General features: G+C 42.1%; 1 protein-coding gene across 1 annotated transcript in view; it reads right to left on the bottom strand.

Annotated features, from left to right (window-relative positions):
• wdr27 (WD repeat domain 27) overlaps window positions 1-26,018 on the bottom strand; it is a gene marked incomplete at both ends in the record, with an annotated part of 54,979 nt that overhangs the window by 8,490 nt on the left and 20,471 nt on the right. The window contains 5 exons of the mRNA XM_080550399.1: window positions 4,739-4,837; window positions 11,574-11,676; window positions 19,028-19,125; window positions 23,915-24,036; window positions 25,052-25,149. Coding sequence (XP_080406525.1) covers window positions 4,739-4,837; window positions 11,574-11,676; window positions 19,028-19,125; window positions 23,915-24,036; window positions 25,052-25,149 — 520 coding nt within the window. The remainder of the gene's footprint in view (window positions 1-4,738; window positions 4,838-11,573; window positions 11,677-19,027; window positions 19,126-23,914; window positions 24,037-25,051; window positions 25,150-26,018) is intronic.

Genomic DNA, 26,018 nt, shown 5'->3' with positions numbered 1-26,018 from the left:
CCAGAGCAGCAGCCAAGAGACACAGTCACAGCTGTTTGTGCAATACAGTTTCACTTAAGTTCAGGAAATAACTCAAACTCGCTACATTATAACAGCATGTGCACATGGGACTGTATAGCAATGGGAAAATATTTGCTGAAGATAACGTACGATAACAGACGAAATCAAGGGCTATGGATTCAGGGCCACTGCTGGCCAAGGGGGTGCTGGAAGCGAGTAATAGAAATCTAAATGAATCTCAGAGTGCTACAGAGTTTTAAAAAAACAGCCTAAAAACATAATAAGTTAAAAACATAGTAAAAAAAAATATATATAAAAAAAAAACACTAAAGAAATCACAAGAATGAACACAGGTTCAACAGTCAAAGGCTTTTTTTTTTTATAAAAAGGTTTTTAGGGCTGTCTTAAAAGTCCAGGCTCTGTACTGCCCTTAACTGGCTTGGAAGGCTGTTCCACAGGCGTGGTGCAGCCGAGCAGAAGGCTCGGTCCCCCATGGTGCGGTATTGGGGACCTGGAGGAGCAAGATCTGAGGGTGCGGGTGGAGGTTTGTGGAGTGATGAGTTCTTGTAGATAGGGAGGTGCGTGTCCTTTGATGCATTACGTATTAAATACTCTTTTGAACTAAGTGAAATAATTCAATACATTTAAAATGGAAAACCATAGTGAGTGTTTAACTGTATTACAGTATGTGAAGGCCATACATCGACCACGTGTCCTATCTGTCTAAGCAGACGTGAGTCTGAGTCAGGTAAGCATGCTCAGGCTGATGAAGTGTGCCTTCAAACTCCACAGATCAATTTAATTTAATTTAATTTAGATCACTGTGATCAAGCCAGTATATGGCCGCAGTTCAGACATTCCACTTTCAGCCGTGCTAATCTGAATACATCTGAATAACCTGAAGCCCTGAGATCTGAACGGAACAAAACAATAGGCCATGCATACTCAAAGCATGAGTCCTAATCAGATCGTATCCGAAGCAAGTAAAGGAGGACCCCTTTAAAACAAGGAACAGAGGTTGTTACTGTTTTTAAGGGGTTGTTTGCAGATGGCCAATTGGTGCTCTCGGGGGTGTTTTTAACCAGACGAAAGCGTATTTCCCTTTTAAATTGTTTTGCTGTAGGAGGCCCCAGGCATGTGTTGGATAAGCCATTGTCAAGACTCGGGCCTGTACTACTAGAGCTTTTAACTTTTACTTCCTCAAGATGACAATTCAAGAAAGAGAATGACTCACTGCCTCAATGTAGCTCTGTTTCATGGTCTGTTTGGCTGAGGATTTTAGTGCCCCCTCATTTCAAAGGACAACCCACTCTCCTCCTCAGACCTAAGAACAGGAATAACCCACTGTCCTCCTCAGACCTAAGAACAGGGTTTCTGCTCCAGGACAGAAAAGCAGCTGAGAGAATTGATTCACCAGCTCAGCGAGGACTCACTCCATGACTATGCGTTCACCTTCCGTGCAAATGTCATTGAGAGGCGGTTGTAATAATGGGCTGGCGCGCCTGACTTTTACACAGGAGGCCAAGGAATGTGCTGACCAGAGACCACACATTAATCTCATTTATATCCCACAACATAATGCAACACAGACTCCTATTTAAAATGTGTACCTATACACAACAGTACACATTCTCAATTACGTGTCCTGGTTCACATTAGACGACACGTAAAAAAAACGATGGGTAAGGTTGATGGCTTGCATAATCTTAATTTACTTCAAATTGCGTTGTGGTGGTTAGACAGTATTAGGCATCATCTTGAGTGGTTAGGGTAAGGGTATGTTGTCGAAGGAAGGCATTAGCAAAAATCAGCATTAGGAACAAGGAAAGCTGGTCATTTACAGTGACACACGCACACGTATCAGTTGCTGTGGTTAAAGTGCCATTGTAGATGGAGGACAGTGCGTGCAGTGTCATTTCAGATCTAAAAACAACTCCTAAACATTGCCTATCATGGTTGTCTGAGTACTAACACAGATGTTGGCATAGCCTCTACTCCTGTGATGATATGAATTGCCATCAGCAGCACTGAGGAAGGATCCAGCCAGATGATAAATAGGCTGTATTCCTACCATGAGGCTGTCTGATCCCCCTGAGGCATTGCTATGGGGCCTCTACCTGAGGATGCCTTCCCTGCTTTACCTTGAGTAGGCCAAGTGACACAATACCCTATACTCTGATTGTTTGAACAGGGGCTGTCTATCCAGGCCTGAGTGAATAGAATAGGCAACTGTGTGAGTGTCCCCACAGATCTAAGGGAAAGCTAGGACACAGGGACTAGGCCTATGTTTTCGAGTGAGGAATAGTTCTGCGTCTGTGGTTAAGTCATTTTTTCCTTATTTTCCTTTCTTCTTGTGGCACGATGTGCAGTGAAGAATTCTACATCTTTAAAGCCTTGCTTTATAATGTAACCTCTAACTGTTCAGTATATTTATGTTATCTTCTCACTATCTTCCATGGGACCTCCTCTTACCTTTAACTGTTCTCTAATGGATTTAGCAGTGATAAGCTCCAAGTGAGTTATGTAACTTCCCCAAAAAAACTGGCTTTTAAATCACAAAGAATAAATTCTTCCCTTACAACACATTTGACTGAGATGAACCAAAAAACAATTTATCTGTTTTCCATGTTTGTTTGTAACATATAAAAGTGATCATCAATAACATCTTTGCAGCCATAAATACCTACAATTATCTACCCTGACAACAAACCTGAAACAATATCCATAAAACAGGCAACGTCCTTGCAAGTTTCCACAATAACATTAGTCTTGGGCCAAAAGTTAGTGCAAAATAACGAAGAAATCACATGACCTATATAACAGGCTGAACCCTACGAAGCCCAAGTTCAGGGCTATACTGGGAAAATGTTCAAAAGGTGGAACATCCCCTTAAAAAAAATGTTAAAGGAAAAACGAGAGTGGGGGGGGAAATGGGTGGCTATTTTTTGACCTGATAAAGAATGTGGTGCAGATGATCTCTTCAGCAGATAGATGAGTTAAAGAAAAAAGGTCTTGGCTCTATAGTGATCCAGGAGTTTTCAGTCTGAGCATCCCATCCTTAAGGAGTGAGGCATCGCTCCTACAGCTGCTAAATGGGCCAAGGAGAGTCCTGACGCCATATGAAGTCATTAAAAGCATTGCGCTGCTCAGGAAGGTGTTACAGAGAGCCAAGTCGTGATGGAGGGCTGAATATTAAGACAATAACGTCAAGAAGTAACACCAAGGTCAGAATGGAAAGAGAAGACTCTTTGTTTCCAGAATCAGTTAAAGCCTTCTCTTCTCAGTCTCAGCCCTTTAAATCCAAAGGCACAGTGAAAAGTTGGATAGAGCTGCCCCCAGACATTGTTAATTATGAGGCTCCAGTCATGTCTCCTTAAGAACAATTTCTGCAAATGAAATCTTAATCTTAAGCAACAAACACATACAAAAACATGAACACCAAAATCCAAATCCTATCTAGGTTAGGTTATCTTAAAATGGGTTATTCCTTGACATAATGATCTTTGCATGATAAGTCAATCAGTGACTCAGTATCCTCTATAAATCACCTCACTAAGTCTATCACACAACAGAGGTACGGCGGCTCCTCTGAGTATGCAAATCTTACAATGGCTGTGGCAGTGTGCTGTGTGGGCTTTAGCGCCCTTCCTGAGCTTGGGAGAGGTATTCCATCTGGTGGTTTGCAGTCCTCAACATACATACCGATGGGAGGGAGCACTTAACATCCACTTGAGTCAAATTTGGATAACAGGGGCCTATGGGGCACTGCGCTTGTTCTGACAGGCAGTAACATACAGTAGGCAGCTCACATCCATCTAGCAGACTTAATAAAGTTTGATGAAGTAGTTCTGTCTGCTCTAAGGGTGTATTCACAGCCCCGGTGTATGACTGTAAATCCAACAGCATCACCAAGGCTTTGAGGACGGATTATGTTACTGCACTGTAGATTTTGATACTAGCAGGATTAAGCTGAATCCTGAAATCTGAACGGTAGACATTAAAAATAGATTTCCGATGGCCTAAACAGAGACACGAATGTAGTTCAACTCCCGAGGTAAATCTGAAGGAAACTCAGTGAAGACTGTGTCGAGTGACAGGTAAAAGCTTGTGCTATGGTCTGGAGTGTCTGGAGTGTTCTCTCGACACACAGCGTGCAAATAGTGTGCTATTTAAACGCCCCCACAGAGACCTGCGAATTGCCTAAAACAATCTGAGGCACTGGCTCCTCGGCCCGGCTACCCCCTGGCACAGACATCCCTGAGACTGAGAGAGTTACTGGGTTACACTTCACTCTGCTCCTAGATGGAGGCCTTGCAGCAAGGATTCCCCCCCCCCCAGAGAGGGGGCCAGTCTACACTGCCCACTCCATAATGCTGGGGGTTTTCCATGGAATCCACACAGCGTGGTGTGTTTTTATACTCAGCAGGCCTCAGAGGCTTTCCAATATCCGATTAATAGAGGAGACGTTCTAAAGGGGGTAAAATAACCAGAGTCTGGTCAACGCATTACCCGGTGCTCTGCCACTGGTCTGTTTCTTTTATGATAACATAACAAGAGAACTGAGTGGGGAGGATTATTTCCAGGGAAGTCTGAGCGGTAGAACTAAAAGGGGTGTGTGAGTGTGGACACAGATAACAGAAAGATAGTTCAGAGAAGAAGTACAACAGAATGTGGGTTATAGAGGGGGGGATCCCTAGAAAGATTGAGACAGGTTGAAACTGGCAGATCCGATCCTCACCTCAGGTGTAGAAGGGTTGAAAGCCACATTAAGGACGGTGTCCGATTGTCTCTGGAGCTTGTGTAGAAAGCTGCTACTGCGAATATCATATACATATGCCTGCGAAAGCAGAAGAAGGGCCAAGTAAGTATAGTATATCTAACATTGTATTTGAGTAACGTGGCAGCTAATGACCAGCAACATCAAAACCAGGTTGGTTAACTGCTACCTGAATGTAAAACTATACTGCTATAACCACCATTTAAGCAAATGATGCTAGTTTGTCACCTCAGGGGGAGTGTTGACTTTAGGTGTCAAGGAATGTGATCATTGCGACATTGTGAGCTTTTCCTTTTTTATGCTAATCACTATAATAATAATAATAATAATAATAATAATAATAATAATAACTTCGATTTCTATAGCGCCTTTCATAAAGCCCAAGGACGCTTACTGCTCATCTCCACTGACATTCTCCTGTGATATTGATGTGTGTGTGTTTCTGTGTGTGTGTGTGTGTGTGTGTGTGTGTGTCTGGGTTTCCGTTAACCGGCAATTACCGGTCTTTGTCCGGTAAAATTTGGTGAAGTCCGACAAATGGAAAAGTCGTCGGACATATTGTCCGGTGAAAATAATTCCCTTTGAATACAATTCGCTAAAGCTGGCTGGGTGCGTTCGTAAACACGCTCTGGAAATCCGATCAGCACTCGCGGAACGCCTCTCGTCCAATCGAACGACTCGGTCGCTCTGTGACATCGAAGCCAGCGTGCGCTCCGGCGCTCTCAGAGCGTGTTTACGAACGCACCCCTAGAAGTTTCCAGCCAGCTAGCTGAAGCTGCTACACACACCAGAGCCATGGCGACCGAACGGCAAGTTAAACAACATACTATAAAAGTGACATTGTTTTACTCATTACTCATACGTTTGTTGTCATTCGGCGGTGCTAATAGTCGCTTTCTTTTTTAATTTATTTAATTTATTTTATTTTAGCAGTTTCCCCGAAAGTTAAGTGTTTGTTTTTATATCACTATTTGCACTTCTGGTTAGATGCTAAACTGCATTTTGTTGTCTGGTACTTGTACTCTGCAATGACAATAAAGTTGAATCTCACCTAATCTAATCTAATCTAAAATAATCTAAAATAATCCCATCACTATTACTCCCTATTTTCATCAGTGTTTCAATCCTTGAATCTGTGATGGAAATCAAGCAAAGCCACTTCAAGTCTGACTTCCATGGTACCTGGGAACGCGTTGTCGGAGAGAAACGCCCTCTGTACAAAGGACCTGTACAAAGGACCTACTGACCAAAATCCCTGTTCCCCGTAGCCTACATGCTTGCACTGTTACTGTTCAATAAAATGTTATACATCTAGACATTGTGGTATTTCTTTATATACGTATCCCAGACTGCCTATCAATTGTTTCTCAATAAACAGTTATGTTCTTCCCATTGTCATACTTCCGAGCTAAACGAAATGCCTTCCCAACCAGCGAGACTTATAGAAATGACGTTGTTTTATTGATTTAAAAAAAAAAAGGGTAAAACTGTAAAGAGAAAATAGAAAACTCACATTAATCCCAAACAATTTAACAAACTTCAGTTAACGTAATGTGGAGTCCGTTCATTGATCGATGCTGTCTGTTCAGTTCCCAGTGAGGCGCCCGTTCAGCGCTGGACCCGTTCAGCGCTGGATTTGACGCATGGCATAGCGCGCATGCGTCAAATCATGTTATATTATTATATATTATATAGCTCGCATCTAATCGTATCGGATGAGAAATAGACATTAAATGGCATATATAGGCCGCTACACAACAGTAATCACCGCGACAAACAGCTATATTAGATTTGGAGAAGAAAAAAAATATGATTTTGAAAAAAAAATTTTTTATTATATTTTAATATGATGACCGGAATATATCACGTTTGTCCGGTAAATCGAATTCTTCCCGGACACGATGTCCGACGGCAAATTTTTCTAACGGAAACCCTGGTGTGTGTGTGTGTGTGTGTGTCTGTCTGTCTGTCTGTCTGTCTGTCTGTCTGTCTGTCTGTCTGTCTGTCTGTCTGTCTGTGATATGCCATGAACAGATAAAACCAGATGTTTGTTACCAGATGACAACTCATCAGATTACTGCAGATGTTTATTATCAGGCTTCCCCGAAAAGGCTTCAGGCAGTGTCCCTTGAAGGGTCTATGGGCAGAGAGAGCCTGCTTAAAAGCAACCCAGGCGTGTGGTACCTAACAGGCATCAGGCCACTGGAACCAAAGCTTTGTGAGGGGTCCATCAACACCACAGGGGTCCCCTCTGGTCTTGTGCACATTGCCTCATTCCTGCCTGAGACACCAATATATCTCTACAACAGTTAAGGTAGGGGGGCGAGGGCTCTGACGCCTGAAGTGTGACAACTCATGAATCATTCAACCTAGTCTCCAAATTATTATGTTCAGGGGGATCGTTTCTGCAGACCAAAGAATACGATCTGTGTGGTCATAACAGTGGTCATAACATCATATTATTATGTAGCTATACTGCAAGGTAATCACCCTGGGGACACTAGTTTTTTTTTGTGTGCTAATCATTGCTAATTGTTGTTGCTTATGCTAATGCCTTCCCCTGACAACTGACCCTAATCTTAACCACTCAAAGTTAATGGCTAATACTGCCTAACCACCCAAAAACTCTAAATTCACATTACTTTTTTACTTTTTTTAAAAGATATATCTTAAGTTTTTAACATCTTACGTCAAAACAGGTGGTCAAACGTTGGTATAGCCAGATAATATGATCCCCCAGACCGTATTTCCTGGTCTGCAGAAATGATAACCCCCGAACGTAATAAGAAGGAGACCATGTTGGAATCATTAGGCTTAATGTCTCATATTCAAAATCTCTAATAAGTAGACGTGCCAACATGCCATTCTGTTTCCAAACTGAGAGAGAGAAATCTCACATTCTCACACCATGTCTGTGTTGGAAACTATTCGAGTGAACCTAACTTTGGATCCAGAAATATTATACGCACGTATTAAAACATCTTCCACATCAGAATTATTATCTCTCCTGAATTTGGTCTTATTTGTGGTTGGAAATTGTGTAATGTGATCAAGAGAGGTTCTTTTGAGTAAAATCTTTTTGGAGCTTATTTTTTTGTGTGATTGCCTTGTGAAATATTAAGACAAGTACAAATGCTTCTGGCTTCTGGAACTCTCAGGACAGCAACAAATAAGGACGGTGTGGCTCACTACCGTACGTTCCATCAGCTTCCAAGAAACGCTGGAAGCGTCTCTCTGTGGAGACACTCTCAAACTTCTGTGCTTTGCTGAGTTCCTGCGATTAATAACAACCATCAGCATTCATATATTATTCCGCTACTTTCAACAAACACACACACACCAGGCGCAAAGAAGAGCCGCATAGGGAAAAGGGGGACAATCTTCCAAAAAGCTGGGATATCTTACAAAGCCAGATTCAGACACACTCTGGTAAAGTAATTAAAACAATTCTGTCTCAAAAGAAATGTTGCATTTGACCTCAACGGAAAAGGCCTATAGACTAAATTCAAATCCATATGAAACTCTGTGGGGGCAGTAAAATGTCCAGAGAATTGAATGGGAATAAAGTTCTCATCCATACAGACAGTACAGACAATTACAGATGGGGTTTTCCTGTAAAAGGTTTCTTTCAGCCTTGTTAACAACAACAGCTCAAACAAATCAGTCACACTTTATTTAGTTGCCCATATACTGTACCTCTATAGTAACTCTGTAAATACACTAGTAACATTGTATGTATTGTATGCTGTTGCATAGTACATGGGCAATTTCTTTGTAATTGCATAGTAATAGTATAACGGTTTATGTTGCATTACACAAATGGTAATAATAACTCTTTATTCCAATTGTGTACTAATATAAACCGCTAAACTCACTAATTAATAACTATGTAACAACATGTTAATACGATGTTGTTACAACAGTCATTAATGATGAATGAATTAATGGACTTTATTGTCATTGCTACAGTACAGGTACCAAACAACGAAATTTAGGAGGGGTGGCTCCCCTGGTGTTAGGAAAGGGGAAAAAAAAAACTTTTTAAGAAATCACAAGAAGGGAAGGAGCTGGTTTACATAAATAAAGGCTATGTACACTATCCACTGTACTATACTGTACAGATAGACGACTAGGGTTGTCATATTGCACAATAGTATTATTTCACATTTATTTAAAGTGTCACAGTTTGCCATCAATCCGTCCAGACTGTCCAGGGCCCAGAACTTAGGTCTTTGCTGTGTTCAGGGCCTGGACGGCCCTGTGGTCGGCCCTGTGGTCGTCCATTAAAACAGGAGGCGTAACGCAAAGCTTAAAGTGTTAATGCCATCAAAAATCCCATTCTTCCTGTGATGTTAAAAAAAATAACACGTCTGTTAAACAACAATACTGACACTCATAGCTATGGGTCTATGAGTAAATGAACATCATTGGAATTGAGATACAACACTTTGTGTGGCACAAAGATTTGGCTGAACTGGCTTGATTATATTACAAACATACATCATTATGTATAGGAACACTTGCTTTGACCTGCTCTACCAGGGCAGATTTACACTTGAAGGAAGGGTTCAAGCCATGCAGTTTGGGCCTGGGTTTCTTATTACAAGCCCCCAAGCCCCCAAAACCCCCACAGTTCTATTCTTGCTCAACAGCCCATCAAAAGCTGATCTTAATGACTGGTGTCTCAGGTTGAGATGTTTCAGTGGACTATTTGTCTGTGCAGCCGACATTCTTAGCTGAGACACTTGACCCTCTCACATAGATGAATAATCAATCAATCTGACCCTTCCTGAGGCCATTGACCTTGAGGCTGCTTAGAAGGTTAATGTCAAGAGAAAAACATGCTGCACTCAGAGACATGTGTAATATCCAACCCAGTTAGGCAAACACATTCTGTCAGTGTCAATGCACAAAGAACGTTGCTGAATAAGCGAATACACCATTAAACAGAAGTCCTCAATGACCAAGACCCTCCGACCACCAAAACGAAAATATCTTGTTTTTGATAGATAGGTAAAGAAAAAAGAAATAAAGCACCATTCAAAATCCCTGGAATAAAACCAGGAAAGAGCATGTAGGATGATGATTAGTTCAAATAAGTTCAGGATTGTATTCACTGATGTTTTTTTACTGCTTAATAATTGTAAACAGAACTCTCCAATCTATGTCTCGACATGGGTATGCAGGACAATCATGGACGTTCCACTGTTGTCTTCTGAGGAAAGAATTGTTTTGACAATTCTGGCACCAAGCGCCAGGCATGGAGAGGATCAATGTTAAATGCAAGGCAGCTGCTAAATGAAAGAGCAGAGATAAGATTTACTCCGAAGGGGAAAGACCTGACTGGAAAAAGTGGCCATAGGAAAGAGAAGGAAGGAGGAGAGCAAATAACATTTGACAACGAATGTGTGTTGTGCCCTCTATACATTAACCTCTTTAGCATGTGGTTTTAGGTGTGTATGTTGGGGTATTTTGGCCTTTGAAGTTATCTGTCCTATTCCCTGCCTCTAGCACTCAATTTAGTTCCATGCAGCAAACAGTAGGGAGTCCTATGTGATGTCAATGGTGGCCAGAGCAGGTTCATAAATGAGCAGGTTCATAAATGGCATACATTACAGATCAGGGCGTAAACATAATCTGGAGCACTGCATCCCTATCCAGTGATTTGCTACTGCAGTGCTGTTAAAACAATGGTCACAGAACTGATTAAAATGCACCATGAGGGGCTTATTTCAGGGAAGTATTTCATCCTACAGGTTATTTTAAGAAGATTGCCTATGAACTTGGTGCAACAAGGTGTTACGCCGCTACCCTGAAAAAGAGTTGGTCACATTTACCTTACACCACTAGCATGGTATTCTATATCCGAATATCATGTGGTGCACAACCACGGAACCTTAACCTGCAGTTGGATGTGCTGATGGCAAATACACTGCAGTCGACCAAGCCCAGGTGCACAAGACTGCCAACAAAGTGAAGGCTTTAGAAGTTACCCAGCCCAGACTAGAGGTTTCATAACTCAACTTGAGCCATAACTTGAAATGGATGCCAGTATGAATGATATTCACAGAATGCATTGTTCTGCAAATCCATCTCTACCAGGAGTTGAAAGGCGTAGACATTGTTCCGTTGTAAATCTCCAGTGGTCTGTCTGTGCCTTCAGTGGGACAACCTTGCTAACTGGCCGGGGATCGCACCACAGCGGCCGTGGTGGCTCTTAAACTGGTTCTCACACAGCGCTGTGAAAAATTAGTGATTTATGACCAGAAGGAGGTATGAGAGATGTTTACCATGACATTCTGATACACTTTCACTTCAAACAGTCATAAGTGACAATACTAAGACTAATTACCAAAAACTATCTTGTAATAAGAAAAATGTCTTAATTTTTAAGGTCCCTGATAAAAGAAAACGGCTGAACTAATTGTTTCCATTTTCAGGGGATGTGTAGACATCGGCACCGTGAGCAGATATACGAAATAGCATATTAGCATAATAGGCATTTCGGTATTTTCAATGGTAGGCATAATGAAGTCATAACTAGACGAACACTGATCGCCCAATTACCATTATTAATGGAGTCTCTCTTATCATCTGAAGTCCACCCTGTATACCTTGTATAATGGCATCTTACTTTCACTCTTCCACATACATGTTACATAATATACACAGTAATAATAGGCCATCATGTTACATAATATACACAGTAATAATATGCCATCATGCAAAATCTAGAGCCATGAAATCAACAAAAGACACAAGTGGTGGGATGGGAAAATAGTGCTTCACCACTTACACAGTTGTCTTCAGAGCCAGATGCAATAAACCGCCCACATGGTGAGATGGCCGCAGTGCATGGATGACAGCGATTAAGGTGGTTCTCGTATCGACGCACACACCTTGGGAGAGAAAAAAAACAGAGAGAGATAGCTAAAGAGGTGTGCAGATGAAAGGTACTATTACGGTACTCTTGCATGGGAGCCATTGTGGAATGGAAACATTTATGGTGCTCTATCTTCAACAATAAACATAGGGTCTCATCTAGCACCTGAGTGAATGTAAAATTAACTTGAAAAACAAGTTCCAGAAGACATTTTGGGCTTGCAGCGTGTTATTTTGGTAAGGGAAAGGTTTAAAGATGTGTCAATAGACAGATTCGCTAAGTACGGTAGTTAAAAGAAAGTGAGTTAGTGTTATTATGGTAGCTGATACCGTTGGAGATGGTTTGGTTGGTTGGTTGGATGGATAGAATGATAGATAGATAGATAGATAGATAGATAGATAGAATGATAGATAGATAGATAGATAGATAGATAGAATGATAGATAGATAGAATGATAGAATGATAGATAGATAGATAGATAGATATATAGATAGATAGATAGATAGATCGATAGATAGATAGGTAGGATGAACCAGGGGTACTTCAGTGGAGTGGGTAGAATGAATGAATGGACTTTATTGTCATTGCTACAGTACAGGTACCAAACAACGAAATTTAGGAACTTCTAATAAGTCGAGCCTGCTGTAGGTACTATTTACACAACTGTTCCCTATAAGTACTAAAATAAAAATGTACATACAAATGTACTTAAAAACACTAAAAAACACCAGCGTTGGAGCCACTCCGAGCCTCGCGTCTGAGCGCGACGCCATCTTGGGACTAGAAGAGGTTGGTTGAGTAGTTGAGAGTGGTAGAATTGGTTGGTTAACCAGATGATAATTGGGAGTTATAAAAAGCTTAATAGTTTAAAAGGCTGAGGCAATGGCAAATTAAAATAAATGTAGAATAAATGTAAAACTAATATAAATTACACTGTCAGTGCATTGTGTGTGTGTGTGTGTGTGTGTGTGTGTGTGTGTGTGTGTGTGTGTATGTGGCGGGGGGGAAGTCGAATTCCCAGTGTCAGTGAGAGGCTCGTTTGTGAGGCCCACTGCCAAGGGGAAGAAGCTGTTCAGGTGGCGCGAGATTTTGGTCTTGATAGACCAGAACCTTTTTCCCGGATGGAAGTCTTTGGAAGAGGTCGTGACAGGGGGGTGGGAAGGATTAGCGATGATCTTTCCTGCTCTCTTACTGGTACTGGAGTGGAGCAGGTTGCAGCCAATGACCTTCTCGGCTGACAGAATAATCCGCCGTAGTCTGCCTTTGTCCTTGGCAGTGAAGGCGGCGAACCAGACGGTGAGCTCAGTATGGACTCAATGACGGACGTGTAGAACTCGACCATCACTTTCTGCGGCATATTTCTTCTGCTTCAGAACATCCTCTGCTGGGCCTTCTTGATGGTGGAGGTGAATGATTCCACACTGCTAACTGGGGAGTCACACATGATAAGGGGGGCGCTTGGTGCTGGGATCCTCCTGAAGTCCACTAGATCTCTACAGTTTTTAGAGCTTTCAGCTCCAGTTGTTCTGGCTGCACCAGGAAGCCAGGCTGTCAACTTCCTGTAGACGGACTCATCCCCATTGGAGATTAATCCAATAAGGTTTGTGTCATCCGCGAACTTCAGGAGTTTGACAGAAGGGTGGCTAGAGGAACTGCAACTGTTAGTGTAGAGGGAGAACAGTAGAGGAGAGAGCACACAGCCTTGTGGGACTCCAGTGCTGATGGTCTGGGGCTCCGAGACAAGCTTGCCCAGCCGCACGTAGTGCTTCCTGTCTGTCAGCAAGTCAGTGATCCACCTACAGGTGGGCTCAGGCACGCTCAGCTGGGACAACTTGTCCTGGAGAAGAGCTGGGATGATGGTATTGAATGTGGAGCTGAAGTCCACAAACAGGACCCTAGGTGCTGGAGGATGAAGTGGAGTCCCATATTGATTGGTTGACTGTAGGCGAACTGCAGTGGGTTAATTAGCCGGCACCCGGAATACACTACCACCACAGGGAAATCTTTTCTGGTGACTTTGTATTTTTGTTTACTTAATTAGCGCTAAGCTGAGTACAGGACAAAATAATGATTCTCATTACACACATGCAGAAGTCAAATCAATTAATCTGGCCAAATGCTGGCCTCAATCCTGTTATCCAGTGTTGTTCATGTGGGTAGTTGTGCATGTGTGTGTGTGGTAACCCATCAATGAATGCCAAATGTTTCCACTCACTGCAAAAATTACAAACACACACACAGACACACACACACTCTGATTTAAGAGTGCTGGGAATGTCAAACATCTTACCGTGAGGTCTCTTGTGTGTGAGAGAGCGACAGAGAAAGTGGGAAGAATGAGAGCAAGAGAATATATGCCAGGATCTGAGAGCATTAATCAGTGCTGTGCTGTTGAATATCAGAGAACCACTGGCTCTCCAGTAGCTTTCTGACATCTGTCGAAAAATGTAATTAACTATTTGTTTCAGATGACTGGAATTTGCATTAAGATCCAACTTTAACTGGAATTAACCATGCTTTTGGTCAGATCCTTCTGTTTGTTTTTGACAGAAAACTTCAAACTTTGTGAAATGATAAGCCATGGGGAATTTTGGACATAATAAATGACTGTGTAACTTTGATGGCTGAGGTCACAATTAACAAGTTGGTACTGTCATGAAGCAGTGTCAACAGTGTAGGGCTGCTACCTGAAGGGACCAATCAAGGAGCAGAAGCCTCGGAGAATGCACCTTATACCAGGTCCCTGGTTGTGGATGTGGGAGTGGGACCCTGTGAATTACCACAGGAGGAGGGGAAGTTGTGCATGACCCAAACGAAACACAGGAAACAGACAGGAACGGACCACAACCTGCCCCCTAACGCGACTGCTATGCTCATTCATTTAGTAGCAACAGCGTGTAATGGCTTTACCATGCCACAGCAGGCTAGCTGAGCAAACTCCTGCTTACGGACAACGAAGCTGGTATGACCAAGGCTTTCACAGGTCCTACTGTAGTATGGCCTCTCGTTGACTTTTACACGGCTACTATTTTCTGTTTGTAAAACTCATGAAAGAATTGATGAATTGATTTATGAAATATGAACCTGTATGTGAATTACATATATCATGCAATTGTCCTTGTAGCCCTATCATAGTAATGCTTTGGAGCCATAACAAGATGGCATCAAAGTCAAAGTCAACTTTTTCTTTTTGATTAAAAAACAGCTGTGTGTTAAAGAATCAACACTGCAGAGACTGAGAACTGGCATTGGACGTGTCAGACCCAATCACCCTCACACTGATAACAGACACATGGGCTACCGAGGACACATCCATCCTGTTTTCTTGGTGGTTGGAGATAATGTTTTGACTGAGGGGAGGACCAGAACTCAGTCCAACATGCATTCCCAGTGCTCTGTGAGTGATGACAACCCAGCATGTGCCTGATTAATAACACAGACAGAATTTGAACGTTCTGTTCTCTTAGGTACGAGCCGACAAGGTTACGGAATCCACCAGGGCCTTTCCAGTCACTCATCAGGACAATCAACCAGCTAATCATAGCTCATCATCTGTACACAGAATTGCTTACACTTGCATTCCATACGCAGTTCAGTTCACTCAATCAATCAATCAATCCATACACACCATAGGATCATTCATTCTCCCATACAAATGCTTCTTTTGTATCCCATTATGTTTTCAGCCACTGCAATAGATTTTCTAGTTGACAATAAAGATGAATGTCAGTATGATTTTCTTTTTATTCTTGCCCCCATTTCTTCTTCTTTTTAACTATACTGTATGATGTCATTGTTCTTGAGAGAAAGTAGTGTGAAGACTTTTAACAAGGGGGAAGTTGGCCCACGCTCTTCCATTGATCCTTTAATTTAAAAGTTCCACTGTATAATGCTAGATTACAGTATGGATTTAACAGTTTCCAGCAAATTTGAGTAAGATATTACTGAACTAAGCAGAAACAGACCAGATATTCACTTTCACCTCAGAAACAGGAATGTTGTGAAGCATTCTGATGTCCAGAGCCTGACACTGGTTATCCTGCACAATTCAATGGGTAATGGTTTGTGTGAGGGGTTATCTCATCATTTGGAAATGCGGGCAGACCACAAATGCATACACAATGACGTGTGTAGGCATAAGAGATTGCAGAACAAAAATAAATGGTGGTTAGTCCAGTGGTTTACATAGCTTACAGAACCAATTTCTCCAACTGTGGCAACATTTCAAAATACAAGAACCCACAGTACCGAAACCTTGAATTTCAATGGAAGCTGCAGTGCCAATGGCAGAGCAGGCCTATGATTTTATCTCAGAATGAGTGCGGGTGGAGGTGGTCCTGAATATGACATTTCAGGAGTTTCCACTGAGTGAAATGCACCTTTCCCATTGTGGTTTTTCTGGTAGAGCTACAGTTTAATCAGGGGAATTTATAGGACACAAAGGGAATATTAGCCCCGGTGCTTAACCCATCTTAAAGCTACTATAAACTGTAGATTTGTGTCTAATGAGAACATTACTCCATTAACAGTGTCGCACAATGGGCATGGCCAGATAAAGTGATTTAACACAAACTTTTTTTTTTTAACTAGGCAGCCATTCATCATCAATGTTTATGGACCAGCACAATAACACAATACATTAACTCCTTTAATAATGTTGTCCAGACTGCCAAACAATCATTTCTTTCCTTTTCTCCTGACAGAAATGGCACTGTCCCAGCCAGACCAATCAGGGGTATTAATGTAAAGGTCAAAATAATTTTGACTGCTAATTCCAACGGCTTCGTCCTGTGTGAGAATGCCTTGGGTGCGTGTCCCACAGAACGCCTTCTTGCGTTAATGTTCCTCTCCGCCTGCCAGGCAGAATTTAGTACTTGGATTCAGGAACATGCACTCATTTTTTCAGGATAGCCTGCTTCTCATTAGAATAAGAGATTACAGCGACTAAGAATAGGGATAAACAAAATTATTTATAAATGCCCTTATATTTCCTGGATAACTCAAGCAGAAACAAACAACAAACTGGCCACCCTGTAGTACATTGGACCCTGTGTTTATGAACCTGAGGAGCACAAAATGTTTGCAGAACAAACGTTTAATTCTTTGGCAAAACAATATTAACATAATGAATTAGTAGCCGAGAGGAACACGCACAATTAATAACAGAGCTGTGTAACAATGTATGATGTAGAAGTCATAAGAGATAGACAGTAAATAAACCATGGACTGAAAGCATAGGGATAGAGATACAATTAACATTTCAATCTACAAATGACGAAGTAATGATTTTAAACATGCAGGGAATTTCACTGTTCATCTGAGTCCCACCAGTGGAGCCTAGCTCTCCTCTGGCCCCAGGCTAGATTAGTGCACTGACAGGGGGATGCAGCAGCACGAAGGATGGCCCCACAGTCCACCTCTGGCCTAGTGAGTACATCGACCCATTGTGTCCGCTACACACATGTTCCTCTACCCTCACAGCTGTCTCTTTCTATGTGGTCACAATATTCACTCACAAGTTTGTGACCCTTCAGGGAGTAGTTAAGTGAGTTGGACGATGTTGGAATGTGAAAAGTCATCTATAATAACCCAGTCCAGTGTGTGGAGAAAACCCCGAGCAAATCTCCTGTGTTCGGGGGGCGTTTTTCCTCCCTCCGTCTGAAGGGCCTATATGACCATGGCCAAACATTTATTTTTCTTCTTGACTTTTCAGTTTCTGAGATGATGTCACTTTTATTTTTTAATGAAGTTTGAGGGGAAATAAAACCTTTTCTGAGCTCTTCAGTACCAAGTCGTTTCAGGTACTGGATATCAAGCTGTGGCCCTGAGAAAATGGAAAATAACTAAAAAATGGTTTTAGATGCTATTAGAGTACATAAGTAACTAATAAGTAAGTCATTAAATGACACACAACCAATGCTATGAGCAGCTGTTACCTGCGCACCTGCATGCTTTAGTATACAAACAACATCAATGCCAGGCATTCTTTGAAGGCCTTTAGAATGACCTTTGACACTACGACACATTAGAGATGAACAACAGACCCAGACCTAATCCCATACAATGCTAGACTCTATGATAACAACGTAGTAGGCTGTAAGTACACTTCGGAAACCTTGAGAGGAACCAGACACTTAAAGGACAAACATCCTCCACTGGTAAAGTGCTTTATACATCATGATTTTTGAAGAGAAGAGCTTTGACCCAATGAGTGAGGCAAGGATTAGAGTAAAGGAGGCCATCAAAGATGAATAATTACAGCAGAACATAGGTAAGATAAGTATGAGCACTAACATAGAATATGGCAAGTAGAATATGGAAAGTAAGTGCAAACTATATTGAAGTAGCTTGAACTGGCTTAAAAGAATCCGCTTTTCTGAAAAGTACTGTAGTGTCCCACGAGTAGATTTTCATTTTGAGCACTTGTCAAGGATAGAGAGGGAAATGACGAGAAAGAGAAATAAAGCCCTCACACATATTTCTTAAGCACACCCCACCCATGTGTTTCTCCTCCGAGGAATAGTGGACTGCTCGCTGATTGGCTGCAGCACCAGAACGTGACACAAATATTTATCAGAACGAAATAAGACTGACAGTGTCTGGGCTGTCAAGATAAGCATGGAAGTATTCTAAAGAAAGAAGGACACAATGGTATTATTTCCCACTGTGCCAAAAACCTAATTTAGAAAATGTATTAAAATATACATACTGTATATACCCTAGAAAACCCTTGATTATCGTCATACAGTGCCCCCCAGATGTATTGGAAAGATTACGCATTCTTCTTTTAGCTCTATACTCCAACATTTTGGATTGTAAATCTACCCAAGTTCATTCTCACTATGGCCGCGGTCAGAGCGTGCGAGATGCCACACCAGCTCTCTGAGGAGGACATGTTTCAGATTCCCTGCAGCAAGACCTTGAACTGGAGACAAATTACTTTCAACCAAAACAGACTTGCTGCTTCAGCAATCAGATCAAGAGAGACATGCAACCCTCTGCAGTGAACACACGATGACAGACCCTTAGTCATGTTGCAGCCTAAGGAGAGGAGCACAGGTTGTGGGTTCAAACTGCATCTGAGTATCTGACTCTTTGTGTGCTGAAGTGTAAAGGGATACAGATCACTGACATGTCTAAGAATCAGAGAAGCAGTCCCGTAACCTTTGAAGAAGCGGAGTCTCTCAATTCCTTTGTGATGTAATGAGAAGCCTGCATTGAATTGGTTATGAATGCATTATACCCAGACTTATTCATGGTACAGTAGTTGTTGTCACAACATACATGCAGTTGCATATTTTTTTACATGTTGCCAGCAACTGGGACTTGGTAGATTGCAAGGGAGATATTCAGTTGAGGTGACCAACCTGAGTGTACGGAAGTCCCACAGCTTAACAGCATCTGTGACTGCACTGGTGAGGAAGAGGTTGTATGAACCTGGAGCCTGTGTGCTGAACATGGAGCCCTGTGGGATTCACAAACATCAAGTAAGCATATCAAAATATACAGTATATATTTTTTCTATAATCATGTATATTTGTCTCATAAACATACTGTATGGTTGTATGGGTTGTAGAGAATAATTTCAGGTAGAACCCTGATACATTAGAGGAGAGTCAAGGAGAGTAGAAGCAGAGGGGTAACCCTGAAAATGTTGAGAACATCTAGCATTAGGTTGCTGGAATGGAAACAGATTTGTCATTCTTTTCCATCTCCAACCACCACATGGAAGAGGGATAAGACTGGACAAAGCTGTTGTTTTACTCACTAAAACAAACATAGACTTTTCAACGTGCCTTTATGGCTATTCATGGACACAATTTATGACTTTTACAAAAATCTTTGATGAGGCAGAGGGATGGGGGGTTGGTTTTTGTTTAGATTTCCAGTAAGAGTGTGGGAAAGTCAGTCTGAGAGGGCATTTCCAGTTCCAGTTTCCGAGAAATACTTAGCTCTGACGATTTCCAGGTGATCTTAGCAGAGGAAAGGATGGAAAGTTAAAGTAGAAGAAGCAGATCACATGTTTGGTGGGCCCAGTGATGGGATGAGGAGAAATTGAGGGGAGGGATGTTATAATATAATATTCTGTTTCCAGGCCTAGGCAATCCCTATGATCCTCACGCATTAAACCTGCAGCCCCCAGGCCCCAAAGGCACACAGATGGAGGAGGACTCGACATTGACGCAACTCCCAAGCTGAGTCAACATGCCATGGGTAGCCCACAATGCACTGCACACAATGGGTGGCGTGACTGGGAGCGGGCGTCTTTCGGACAAGGGAGACAGTCAGCAGTGTGGGAGAGTGCATCCCAGCTGAAGGCCCGCCGGTGGGTTAATGCACTTAATCCAGGCCACTAGGTGCAGTTTACCCAGCTAATCCAGGCTGCCCCTATGTGACGTGGCAAGGGGCTGTATGGGACAGGTCAACATGTCAGCAGTCATGGCTCTCTTCACACGTAAACACCACAGGGTCAATGGGTGCAACCCCCCCCCCCCCCCCATTTTCACCCAAATACACTTCTCCTACACTTCACCCAAATACACTTCACCCAAATACACTTCTCCTACACTTCACCCAAATACACTTCACCCAAATACACTAGAACTTAACCTATAGGCTGTGTCATTTATTGGACATGTATGCCTTTATTGCACACGTGATATTTCCATAAGGCTTAATACAGATGTAGACGTGGACCAGACGTCTTAAAATAGTTAAATAATTGTGGGTATTGTTAATGGAATCTCAATATGATCGAGTGTATGCCACGCAGGGATGAGAAAAGCATTATCAATCACCAAATATGTTTTGGAGTCAGATATAACGTAATGTTAACTTGTGTTAGTTGGTCATGTGACCACTTATGTAGAGTTTGATTCACGTTCATAACTGTCTGAAGTTGAACTTGGGAATGTCCTATTCTTAACCTGTCCTCTTTTCTTCGGTGTTATTATTTCCAATTCTTCACAGAAACAGTTCTTGATGCTGTTACATCATCACAGGGGGGTTGTGATGCCAGCAGAGGATCTTTGAAGGGCTGAGACACAGACAAAGTAGTCTGTAGTGGTGGTCTAGTGGATAGTGAGTTGGACTTGTGATCGGAAGGTTGTGAGTTCAAATCCCGCCTGAAACCACACCACTACTAGTGTGCCCTTGAGTAAGGCACTTAGCCCTCAGTTACTCCAGGGGGAATGTCCCTGTAATTGTAAGTCGCTTTGGATAAAAGCGTCTGCTAAATGGCAAAATTATTATTAATTATTAGACAAAGACAGTGAAGGCAGTTTCAGAAAAGACAGGCTGGCTGTCACTTAATATAGCATAAGAATGCTATTCCAAATACAAATTGAAGGTTCACCCTCAAACAGAGTTACTCAAGAACTTTAACACGGAATTAGTTCCAAAATCATGACCTCCAACTGCTCCTCCTTGGTGTCCTTCTCAGCTGCCTATGTTGTGTTCCAACAAGCCATGCAGATCTGATCAACGCAGCTCAGGTGTGTCCAAGATGGCTGACTATGACTATCTCTGGAAGAGCTGTACAACACACGCTGTCTCAGGAAGGCCTCAAAGGTCTCCAGGGACCCGACCCACCCTGGGCACGTACACTTTACCCGGCTGCCCTCAAAAAGGAGGTTCAGGACCATGGCCGCTAAGACAAACAGACTGAAGAACTGCTTCTACAACAGGGCCGTCCAGGCCCTGAACACAGCAAAGACCTAAGTTCTGGGCCCAGGACAGTCTGGACGGATTGTATGGCAGCTAGTGCTGAGGCACAAACATGTACATTTCAAGCCTGCAAACTGTGTCACTTTAAATAACGTGAAAAAATACTTTTGTGCAATATGACAACCCTAGTTGACTATCTGTGCAGTATAGTACAGTGGATTGTGTACATAGCCTTTATTTATGTAAACCAGCTCCTTACCTTCTTGTGATTTTATTCTTTTTCTAAAAGTGTTTTTGTTTTTCCCTTTCCTAACACCAGGGGAGCCACCCCTCCTAAATTTCGTTGTTTGGTTCATGTACTGTAGCAATGACAATAAAGTCCATTCATTCATTCATTCATTCATTCATCAACGCAGCTCAGGTGTGTCCAAGATGGCTGACTATGACACGCTGTGCTCTCAGGAGGTGTAGTTTGCAGAGTTTTTTTCCTTCATCCTTCACAGCTGCACGTTGGCTGTGAATTCAAGTCCTGTCCAGTTGTTAAGCACTAATTGGGCCCACATTGGTCCATGTGATAGGAGTCCAGCCACACACACCCGAGGCACATCATGCAGTATAGTAGGAATGTGATTACACAACCCGCATCATCCAACTTGGATTGTCCTCTAGCGATCTTCCATGTCAGTCTTAATCCTGGAACACCAGGGATTTACATCCAGACACTCAGCAAGATGGATAACACTGATGATGGCTTGTTGGGTCTTGGAAACACTTGCACACAGAAATGTCTCACCGCGGCCTTGTTCCTTCGCGCCACAGACTTTTATCCCAAAAAAAGAGATCTGTTTGTTACATAACATGCATAGATCTCTTACATAAGACCTGCGTCTGCCAAAGAGTATATCCTCTGTGTAAGATGGGAGGATGGGTGTTGGGGTACTACATTATTATTATAAATGTTTTTTGTGAATCTATCCATCGGTCATCATAAGAAGTAATCTATACTAGGACTAGGGACCATTGGCAGTCACAGTGCGAGAAGAAGGAAGAATTATTATTATTGTTAAAATTAATTTACAGTAGTGAAACTGTACAGGAGGGTAGTGTGGATGAAGAGGTCTTTAGGGGGGGCAGTTAAGATGTAGTCTGAAGAGATGGATCTTCAATCTACGGTGGAAGATAGGTAGTGAGGTTCTACTGTTTGCCCATCCAAGCTGACTCTCCAATTCAATCTGTCCACCAGTAGACTTGCTTATGAGTGATGAGATTGCACTACATTGAGGATATTCATTCATTCATTCACTGCCCTACTCAGAAATTACTTGATCAGGGAAGAGACCTTAAACTACTAAATTAAATTTAACTATAATGGCTAAATCAGAGAGAAATGTTCCATCAATCCTGTTTGGATATTACATAATGCGTTTCTGTTTTCCATGGAGGAAAAAAACATAAATAATATTTAATTATCCTATTATTAATAATAATAATTATTATTATTATAATATTATTATGTCTTCATATGAGTTGCTGCCAAACACTAATCTATAACAAAAGGGCATCATATGCAACGGTTTGCTTTAACTGATTCAAACTGACTTTAATGACCTATAAATCAGTATTTTTTGAAGAACTCAATGTGCTTTCCATCTTGCAGAGTTAGAGCAATCTATTTCAGCCTGGGAGAGGATGTCATCTCAGAGGAGAGCACTATGGATTTTTATAGAATCACCATGATGTGGGATTTTAAACATCTCTCCATCTCTCTTGGGGTAGTGGTGGTCTAGTGGATAGTGGAGCTGGACTGGTGATCGGAAGGTTGCGAGTTCAAATCCCGCTTGAAACACCACCACTAGTGTGCCCTTGAGTAATGCACTTACAGTAGCCCTCAGTTACTCCAGGGGGAATGTCCCTGGAATTTGTAATTGTAAGTTAGCTTTGGATTAAAAGCGTCTGCTAAATGGCAAATTCTAAATTCCTGAACCAAAACCTATTGACATCACTTTAAAATGGTCAAAGGATGACCATAATCAAGATTAATCTGATAACAGAATATAGTTCCTTTAGTTCCTTTATAATTGTTTACATTCATGTCACTTAATGTGATGTCTGTTAATGTGATGTCTGTAAATCTGCCACATTTGGACACAGAGGCGAAATTCAGTGACAAGTTCCAAACAACGACATCCTCCATTACAGTATATATAACCCCCCGAAATGGACTTGCAGAGTCGGACTATAGTTGCTGTGTTTCTGCATGTGTGGATGAGGCAAGAGGCAGCCCCCACAGACAGATATGAGAATGTTGCACCCGACATTTAATTTTAGAAAGGACTTTTCGGGGTCGAAACAGCATGAAACATGAAATATTGACCTCATTCCCTGATCGCTACCCCATCGAATATCGTCAACATAAATAAAGCGTCATTTAGAGTCATTACAAAGCTTGAACGTTACATTCAGTATTGCACCTTTAATTAAACTATACATTTCGTAACAAGGAATTCAAATACCACTTATCTGCCTACAAATGCAACACTTTGTTTCCAGTTGTGGCTAATGTTCTGTAACTATGGCTGGCCTCTTACCTTGTTCTGGGTGATGTGATGGACGGCTCTGCTGTGGGCATCAGGCAGCTCTGAGGCAACTGCGCCCTTGTTCATGTCAAACACTTGAATGGACCGGTCAGAGCAACACACCAGCACGATGTCTGAGACAGCTGCTAAGGAAAGGGTCTCGTCATGTAAACTGATCAAAACTCCCCCTGTTATTATGATAAAAGATCCAGGTATAGCAAGGCAGTAACTCCAGTACAGATCAACCAGAACAAATCCTAAACACCCAGGGGTGGCTGTGGCACAGGAGGTAGAGCCGGCATCTAATGGTCGGCAGATCGGTGGTTCAAAACCCAGCTGGCCACATGTTGAGCTATCCTTGGGCAAGATACTGAACCCCAAATTGCTCCCAATGAGCGGGCCGGCGCCTTGCATGCTAGCTTGCCGCCACCATTGGTGTATGAATGTGTGTGTGAATGGGTGGATGAGAGGCCATTGTAAAGCGCTTTGGAATAAGGCGCTATATAAGTCAGTCCATTTACCATTTTAGCATTTGATGTATTGATAGTAATTTCCTCAGACATCAGTTTACATTTCATATTAAATTCATGAATAATACAGCAATAACACAGACACTGGAAAACCGTATCTAATGATCTGATATCTACTTTCTACTTTGCAAAGCACAATGCTTCGTAAAACCTCACAAAACAATGAACTCCACCAAACATGGCTATAAATAGGCCTGCAGGGTTCAGTGGATTTATTTTAAAATAAATGTACTATAAACCTTAAACAAGGAGTCAGGATGGAGACATTCCTGAAAAATTAAAGCGATTTTGATGATTTACGGCCAAGATCAGCAGTGGCAGGTCTATGGCTCTACATAATACGAAATGAGGCCCTTCTTAAGCAGAAGAGCAGGGGGGGCTGTGGTGGATATAATAGTGTTGTTAACAGATGCTCTGTTTTATACGGCTGAAACAAATAGTTCACTCCCTGTTCATTTATGAAAGTCATTGACAAGAGATTTGACAATATAGAATTCAATAAAACAGAGTGAAAGGTCACTGTAGTTTCTACACCTTTCACATCCTCTCAGAGATTTGGTTATCAATGATTAATATTGAATTGCTGTGTTAAAACATGGATGACATAGTGTAAGGATACGGGAGAAGAAGTCATTGATGGCTGAAACACCAGTAATGTCTGTTGCTGACTTTGTCTCAAAGCGTCTCGTCAGTTGGATGACACTCCTTTGCTGATACCTAAAAGTGAACAGCAGGAAATAATGTGGTTGGTTAACAGTTCTATCAAGGTAACAGGAGATAAGCTTAGGTAATACACAACCAAGGGCCAGTTTCACAGACAAGGCTTAAGCCTAATCCTAGACTAAAAAGCATCTTCAATGGAGATTTTACATTGAAAGTGTGATTTAGTCCAGGACTAGGCTTAAGCCTTGTCTGTGAAACCGGCCCCAAGACTAATAGGTAATACATGCCCTGAGATTCCTAGTCTCAACAAAAGATACCACCACCATTATATATCTTTATTATATTAAAAAAAATATATATATTTATTATTATATACTGTACATATTATATATGCCGGCTCACAGCATTGTGGAAAGGGCTCTTTTACGGCGGCTATGGCTCAGCCGGTAGAGCCGTCGTCTAATGATCGCAATGTCGGCGGCAGCTTGCAGCGGTTCGAATCCCCGGCTGGCCACGTGTCAAACTTTGAATCCCTTTCCCTACCTCAATGGCAAATTTTGTGCTACAATCGGTGAGACGATATCCAAATCAAGCCCTCATTGTATCTCTCATTTGACCTGGAATATCAGGAGCTGCTACATACATCTGCTGATGCCTCTGGACACATCTTCAGTGATGTTCCTGGAATCATCGGGTGTTTTGGATCTTTCAACATCATACACCCTCCTCCAGGTGACCCAGTCGGGGCTGATCAGAAGCCAGCTGGTGTCCAGTTGGCTAGCTACCTATGCCTCCATGGCTCTCCTGTTTTGAGCCACAGCCATCTTGAGGCCCTCTCTGCTGCATCGATGGTACTGCGGATGACTCTCCTCTTCCTCTCTCCCTCGATGCCTAAATGAGTGAAGGCTCTGATTACAGAACGG

The sequence above is a fragment of the Nansenia antarctica genome (genome assembly GCF_963989245.1).
Source record: "Nansenia antarctica genome assembly, chromosome: 1".
In the NCBI taxonomy this organism is placed as follows: Eukaryota; Metazoa; Chordata; class Actinopteri; order Argentiniformes; family Microstomatidae; genus Nansenia; species Nansenia antarctica.
The sequence above is the reverse complement of the archived record's forward strand: the minus strand, read 5'-3'. Positions and strand labels throughout refer to the sequence as shown.